At 41.2% G+C, this 8,506-nt stretch overlaps 1 protein-coding gene across 1 annotated transcript in view; it reads right to left on the reverse strand.

The window, feature by feature from the left end:
• grik4 (glutamate receptor, ionotropic, kainate 4) overlaps positions 1-8,506 on the reverse strand; it is a gene marked incomplete in the record, with an annotated part of 296,905 nt that overhangs the window by 70,944 nt on the left and 217,455 nt on the right. Inside the window, 1 exon segment of the mRNA XM_032508827.1 lies at positions 2,110-2,288. Coding sequence (XP_032364718.1) covers positions 2,110-2,288 — 179 coding nt within the window.

The raw sequence follows: 8,506 nt of genomic DNA on the forward strand, positions 1-8,506 counted from the left end.
TTTGGCAGCTAGGCACTCCACATGAGAGCCGGGACTGCCATCTGTCCACCACGTGCTGCAAGACTGTCTCTTGACAGACAGAGGGACAGACAGAGAGAAGTATTAAGGAGAGCGAGAGATGGGTGTACAAGACCACACAAGGAGGGAGGTGTGAGGAAACAAAGTGAAATAGCCTTCTCTGGGGCAGAAAACAGAGAGCGACAAAGAGAGCAAGTCCGTATTGAAACGCTGGGAGATGGGGAAGCAAGCGAGAAAGAAAGACATCCCACTGCTCCCGCTGCTCTGTGTCCCAGGGTTGCCATGGTGACTGGATGACCACTGATGGTAGCGTGAACACTCGATTGAGGTGAGATATTGAGACTACTGTGGATAGAGTGGGAGACTATAACAGAGAGAATGAGGAAGAAGCAAGACAAACATCTCCCTCTCTGCTTCTTCCAGCCCCCATCTGTCTCCAGTTATTGTCACCTCCACTCCCGCCATCCATCCATCGTCTTCTAGAAATAATGAGGTGTGTATTAATTACCAAGAGGACATATGCTGCTGCCAAACACCCTTGCTTCCTCGGCTCCATACAGTAATTCCATACAGTTCATACCGTTATGCTAGTGACAGAAATACCCTAACTAAAATTGTCAGGAAGTGGTTTTTCTCAAACCATGAACGTCACGGCTTAGCATATTACAATTTTAGTTATAATTCTCTTTAAAAAGGTGTTATGGTAGGTTTTTGAAAGTTTGTTTAAATACACATCATACCATGTGTTAGAAAGTAAACAAAAGGCTTTCATTTTATAAATCCATTCTTACCCACATCAATCCACTTAACTGTTCAGAATTGTCGCACATGGAAGATGAATTATTAGAATACAACTTGGTTTAATGCTCTTATCCATATAAGTTAATGTAACAGTTTTGTTTGAAAAGATTGATTGAATTGAGTAAACTGTAGACTCTGTAACCTTGTCTTTTAAAAGCTGTGCCCACTGCCAAAAATAAATTCAGGTAATCTGTCTTCTGATTGAAGACAGTAAATGGATTATAGTGGTGAAAAAAAACATTTCCCTTTTATGTTCGGCACACTATCTGTGTGGAGAATACGACCTCTAACTTTGCAGGTCAAAACTAAAGACTAACCAACCTCTTCTTCCAGTTAAATAAATCATTCTCCACATATATCATTATTTTCAGCTTTGAACATTTCTTGCCACTGGTGTTTTTCACCCACTTTCTTTTGAGAAATACGAGAGTTAAAAAAATATGGATCTTGGGAATTTTGTATTGGTATTAAAGGAACACGTCGACTTATTGAGACTTTAGCTCATTCACCGTATCCCCCAGAGTTAGATAAGTCCATACATACCCTTATCATCTCCATGCGTGTCGTAACTCTGTCTGATGCACAACCACCGCTAGCCTAGCTCCCCACAGTTCCTTAAGGTAACCGGCTCCATCTAGCCTTCTGCTCCCAATAAGTGACAAAATACCGCCAACATTTTCCTATTTACATGTTGAACAAATAACAAGGTCATATGAGACACAGCCATCTTCTAACCGTTTACATACCGGGAACTATTCTCCACAGAAGGCAAAGCACTGCTACTTGGGCGGAGTGATTAGCGCAACACCTGAAAAGCCCCGTTGTTACTCTCTGTTCCTCACCACGGGGCTTCTCAGGTGCTGCGAGTAAATCACTCCACCCAAGTAGCAGTGCTTTCCCAGTATATAAACGGTTAGAAGATGGCTGTGTCTCATGTGACCTTGTTATTTGTAAATGCTGAGCCTATACGAATCACAACATGTAAATAGGAAAAAAATATAAATAGAAAAAAATGTTGCCGTTATTTTGTCACTTATAGGGAGCAGCTAGTTGGAGTCGGTTACCGCTAGGATCTGTGGGGCGCTAGGCTAGCGGTGGGGGCGTCAGACAGAATTACGACACGCACGGAGATGATAAGGGTATGTCTAAACTTATCTAACTCTGGGGGATACGGCGAATAAGCTAAAGTCCCAATAATCGCCATGTTCCTTTGAGCTAAGACTGTTGATTTGAAATTAAGCCAAGTTATCAGTGCATAAATAACACAGCTATCACATGAACCATACTAACCCGTTCCAAAATGATATGTGACATAGTGGCGTTGGCATCCACTATAATGGTGGCAGTCTTGTCGTCTCTTATCTCCTTCAGGAGAGGGGTCGGGTCATTGCTGTCGTCAAGCATGCGCACTGACAAAGTCTCCTTGGAGATGAGGAACTGCCTCAGGAGCTGCTCCAGGTTCAGTAAGCCTGCCGGCAAGACACACACACACACAACACAAAAAACACATAAGAGGGTTACTTGTAATGAAGGGAAGAGTCTCCCAAGAATATTAAGTATTTTTTTTTTTTTTTTTTTTTTTTACAGTTGATAAACTACGGAGCCAAAAAGTTAAGGAAAGTCAAGTGCATTCATGATGGTTGATATTGTAATGCACTATAACTTAATATGCATACACTGTCCCCAAGTACAAACAAATGTGCCTCTCGTTTGTTTTCTGCCACATTTGACAACAATTAATCCATAAAACATTTCCATGCAGAACAAGTGAGCTGATTACCTTAAATTACAATTATTGCAAAGCCATCAAACACAAAGAGATGTTTTAGCAAGTTCTCTTGTACTCAATCCCATGTAAATAGACCGTTTGACTCTAGTGGGATAAGTAGAATTAGAATTAGAATTAGAATTTACTAACTCAAGTATGGCCAACGCTTCTGGCAGCATTTTACCAGTCACTGTGCATCCATGTATTAGCACACCCTGAGAGGTTATTGGACACATTTTCTATATATAAGTTCAAACTAATTTGTGAGGTGTGATGCAGTAAGAAAAATACAACCTAAATGAGACCCAGAGTAGTAAACCACAGGATGTTGTTTTAGTTACATCTGGTAGTTACATCGGCCTCACCTTGTCAATTTGGCAGATCCCATCACACTCGTATAATATTTCTTTTGACAAGAAGAGTCATATGAGAAGGACGTAACTTTGTGGAGAAGGTCTTTCATTAGCTGAGCCTCCACCTGCTATTACTATTATAAGGTAATTATGAAATGAACAACAATATAGAACAGCTTCTTTATGTGATTTTTGCCATGGCAACTGCAGAGTATTTAATCTTTCACATAGAGACCATTTTGTTGCAGCAATCTAAAGTTATTAAGCTGACTCCTTTAGCTGCTCCACAGCATATTAACACAAGTGACAATACTGCCCAAGTCACCAGCGTCGTGTCTAATAGCTTTTGTTATCATGTCTTAGTGTTTGACAGTCTTTCAGTCAGTCTGTACGGCAGTATATCACTGTGTGTGTGTGTGTGTGTCTTCCTTCCTGTACCTGGCTACCTGTGTCTGTACACTCATGAGACATCATTCCTGGCTGCTGCTCGCTTGCCTAGCTGTGTCTCCAAGCTGTCAGATCAGCTTCCTCTGTAGTATAACACTGAATAACTTTGATGATCTTGAAATAGCTTCTGCTAAACCGCCATCCTTGCCTGCCTGCTGAATCTACCCTCTATGGCTTCTTGCTGCTTCTGGTTCACATTACACACTGTACTAGATGCAGCTGGCTAAACAGCACACACACATTCACACGCAAATAAGAGTGACACACACAGACAAAAAGCTCATATTCATCTTCTTTAAGTGTTCTGGCTGCACAGGGTTCCTAGGGAGTCAGAATCTTTTTCACCAGAGTGCTTTACAGCAGCCATGTTGCTCCCTCACTGTTTGCTCTGGTGAACCAGTTTCAATCAAATGAAAAGCATGCAGCTGAACCAAAGATGTCGCTTCTTTAGTTAGACTTGTATAGGTCCCTGTGCAGAGAAAAGTTCTGCATGTGTGAGTGTGTGTGTGTGTCTGTCTGTGAGTGTTATCCTGAAAAGTATGTGTCTCTTCTTTTAAACATAAATTGAGGCTGTGTGTGTGTGTGTGTGTGTGTGTGTGTGTGTGTGTGTGTGTGTGCTGGTACCTCTGTCTTTTTTCCGATGTACCTATATTTAAAAGAACACACAGTAGCAGAGTTTATGCAGTGTCTTTTATTTTACACGTGTTTTTTTCATGAGTCAGAGCCAGGCTACCGTAAGCTGTGAGGGAAAGCATGTCCCCCCGCACCCCCGTGCTGGATCACCACCCCAACCCAGTCTCCTGACAGCAGATGGACTGGAAAAACAAGCTGAAATATGTCGGACAATGGCAGAAAGAAATTGTTCAATTGTGGCCATTAAAGGGGCGCTATGCAGTTTGGGCCATTTCTTTGCTTTTTGCTCGCCGGTTTCTTTCCTTTTTTTTTCTGCTCACAGGCGCAAGGGGGAAGCGAGACGGCCACCATTCAACTCGAAAAAAAGTCATATAACCATTCCGAAGCTGTTCGGTTAAGGTAAATTAGCAAAAATAAAAAATAAAAAAACTGCATAGTTCCCTTTTAACAGGATTTTAAAAGACAAACAAAAACCTGAAGAATAAATAATATTGTGTGCATTGTCATGTTTCCTGTACTGAATATCATTGCCAAAAATAACACTTTACCTTTTTAAAGCAAGGAATAACATCCTGTCTCCTTCTCATAACCCCCAGTTAGGGCTGGACACTGCTCTCTTGGCATTGGGTCATATGGCTACAATACTATATTTATGGCATTTGTGGCTGTTTTCCTGTGCGATGTTCAATTCAATTCAATTTTATTTATAGTATCAATTCATAACAAGAGTTATCTCAAGACACTTTACAGATAGAGTAGGTCTAGACCACACTCCAGAATTTACAAGGACCCAACAGTTCTAGTAGTTTCCTCCAGAGCAAGCAACAGTGCGACAGTTGCGATGTTGTGCAGAACCCCACAGGCTGAACCAATGTTGCAGACATTTTCTGGCCTGTATAGCAGGGTCCCCCCCCGCTGATGCCAGACAGAGCCATCTGCGCTTAATCAATCCGATACAGTGCTGTGTACGTGTGCACTGTTCTAAAACAGCCAGATCTGCCATTGCCGATCAGTGATCAACTGATGACTTCTTCTTCTCCAAGTTCAGACCAGACGTGAGATTTTATCGCAGCCTATGCTCATGTTCAAATTGATTAATGCCTTTATTTTGCGTAGGAATCGGCGTACGCCCATCCTACACCTGTTTTAGGTTGTACACACGTTTTGCAAATGAGGGCCATTGTGAGTATTTTTGAGGTCTAAAATATTGCTGCGTTTCAGGGGCATTAACATCACCTCAAGAGCAGTTCCATAGTGTAAAACCATTGGCAAAAATGAAGTGCACAATGAAGTAGTGAAGAACACTACCTTTCTCAAGTGCATAGATAGTACCTTTCACACACACACACACACACACACACACACACACACACACACACAGAAGCAAGTACTGGCGACACAGAGGCAGCAGCAGTTTAAAAACATTAACCTGAAAATATTATACAGCAGCTGAATATGAAGTCTGACAGGTGAAGATGAATAATGATGTGTAATGAAACCTTCGGTCACAAACCTTAACACAGACCCAAAAGCTCTGATGTCAGCCGAACATTATGATGACTCATCATTTAGCCTTGAGCAAAGAGTAAGTAACCTAATTTCATGTCTTTGCCACCGTTGGGGGCGTCACTTTATAATGCTATGCGCAGGATCATGTGTCAAAACATTCAAATGTTTCCCTTCCAATTAACCTAACTAACCGTAAAAGCACAACCATCGACACTGTGCACAATCCACATGTCACACTGTGGAGGTGCTGATCTAATGTGCTCCAAATGATCATTCCTGTTCTGGAAACCACAAATGACTTATCCTCCAGAAAGCTTCATTTGTAGGATTTACAGCTTGAGAGTGATATTACTGTGTGACAAGTGGAAGTGCTCAATTGCAAAAACAACCATGGTCGATACCTTGAGCAAATGGCAAAAAGTCAAAGATTGTAGAGTTCATGTGAACCTGTTACGTTGGAAAAATATTCCCCATAGAGCGTGTCACAAGGGACAATATGATTTAAAAGGTCTCCGGCTTTTTATTTTGGCTCAAAAGGACAGATTACAGTCAAATAAATTATGGGGGGGAGTGGAATGAAAGCTCCATGCTGGCTTTTAACAAAGTGGGTTTCAATCACTTAAATGTCCACTTCGGAGACTAAAAAAAAACAGCAGACAAAAAACATCACATCTGTGTGGACTGATGAGGGAATATTCCTCAAATTAATACATGACAAAAACATAAATGCCATATATTTCCATCATATTTTCAACAATGTTTTTTACTATTGAGGTTGACTGGCGCTCTTTTAATTATCTTGTTGTGCCCTGGCCATCTCCAATAGTTTAATGACACATGACTAGAGAATCAGCTTCACCAAATTTAGTGTGCCTAATTCCTAATTTTTTAACTATTAACTAATTATTTTACAAAGTAGTAAATGGAAAAAGACATCAATTAGCATTTTCCTTTCAGGTGAAAAATCAACCATTAACACTTTCATAATTTTTCTAAAAAAACAAAAAACATAAAACATATTTGCACCTACTGTATCTCCACCCACTCTCCACAAATCCAAAATGCCATTTAACTGAGTCAAATAATTAAAAAAAAGCCAAAGTTTACATTCAACGGCCTTTCGTCTATTCAATGAGAAGCTTTTACCATCACCATCTCTTTGACTACTGACATTGATGCCTTCCACATCAGGATCATTAGTAGAAACAGCATAATTACAATTAACATAGTCATTAAGACCATCCCCTGCAATTACCATGTTCCCTTCATTTTACAGCTCAATATATAGTCCTTTTTTCAAGTCATTGAGATGTAACTTACACGTGACTAACGCTGATTACAGGTTAGTGATGAAAACACATAGTAACTACTACATAGAAATATGGAGAGACAGCAGGTCAACCCTTGAAATACAGAATTGTAATTTACTAGATGACATGAGTATGCAATCATCACCAGAAAAAGACACATTTGCATAAGGCTAGTTATAGTGCAAACTTGTAGTAAACAACAAGTAGTGAAGTTTTCTACAGTAGCTGCAGTGGAACAATGCAGTAAGTTAAAATCTTGCTCTACAACTGTGCAAATCAAAGGTGGAAAAATGCCCTGCAAGCATTTGAGGCCTACTGTTTTGTTGAACTTTGAAATCCTGTACGCTCACTGCAGTTCCAGTTCATTTTTTAGTTCAAGTGAAGTTCTCTTTCGGCTGCAACTGACAGCTGCACCAATCTCTTCCCTAATGAAAGTGCACTTCTGCTGCACACTGTGTGTGTGTGTGTGTGTGAGAGCAGGAACAGCATGCATGTGAATGTGTGTGGTTTGCACAGTGCACGTGTGTGCATGCAGATGAGTGTGTCTCTTTTCATTTACCAAAGGCCGCAGCCACAAAACATGTGGGGCCACCCAGCAGGTCCATAAATGTAGTATTGTGGGCCAGAGTTACAGTGTTGCTGATGATGCTTCTGCATACACTGCCGTCGATAGTGGAGGTTATGCTAGATTAATGTCCGGCCTGGTGTGCGCCGTGCCTTTGGGCACAGCTCCACCTCCACTCCTGCCTCCTCAGCCATGGCTGGAAAATATTCATGAATTGGCCACGCTCTATTAGGCTGTCACTGGCTTGGGTGATTAATGAGACCGGCACATGTGGACGAGCCACCGACAGGAGGCTGCCAACCGACCAACTGATTGTGTGAGCTGCCGGGGATGGGCGGGGCTGGGCAAACCAGAGCTAAAGTCGAATGGGTGTCAGCTGATGCTAATGCTGAACAGGGATGTTGACACACACACACACACACACACACACCCACACACCCAGGCATGCTGCCATTTGCTGCATTTTCTATTGAATGAGTGAGGGTCACATGAGAGGGTGCAATCACTACAGCTGCATTATTTCCTGGACTGTCTACCTCTTGTTGTCAATGTATAATTCCAGTGTGGTTACCCCCTACCCTCTCCTCACCCAATCATTACAATTCACCCCTGATATCTCCTCTCCTCTCCTATCTACCTCTCATCTCCCCTTATTTCATTTCTTTCTTTTCATTTTATTTAATTTCCTTTTTCCACAGAATAAGAACCAACCTGCACACCCACACAGCCACAGGGAAGAGGAAAAGTAATGTCAAAATGAGTTTCTTTTACCAAACTCGCCAATATTAAAGTCAGAGGGGGCCTAAAAGGTTCACTTGTTATCACTATTCTTGCCAGAGCAGTGTTAATCAATTCTCTGTGGAATAAATGTCACAGAAACAGGATCTGAGCCCTGAATTGGAAGAATGACTGACAGGTACAAGAACACCTACAACTAATGATATATTTTTGACCCTTGCAGTTATAATCGGTTATGTAGTGGGGTTGGGTTGAACTACGATAAGATATACAGTATTTTATTTTAGTTTAATTAATTATTTTCCAATATGCATAATCAAATGTCAAATCTTTGGCAAATTGTATAAAAGCAAGGGGAAATAGG

The sequence above is a fragment of the Etheostoma spectabile genome, chromosome 3 (assembly GCF_008692095.1).
Source record: "Etheostoma spectabile isolate EspeVRDwgs_2016 chromosome 3, UIUC_Espe_1.0, whole genome shotgun sequence".
Lineage (NCBI taxonomy): Eukaryota > Metazoa > Chordata > Actinopteri > Perciformes > Percidae > Etheostoma > Etheostoma spectabile.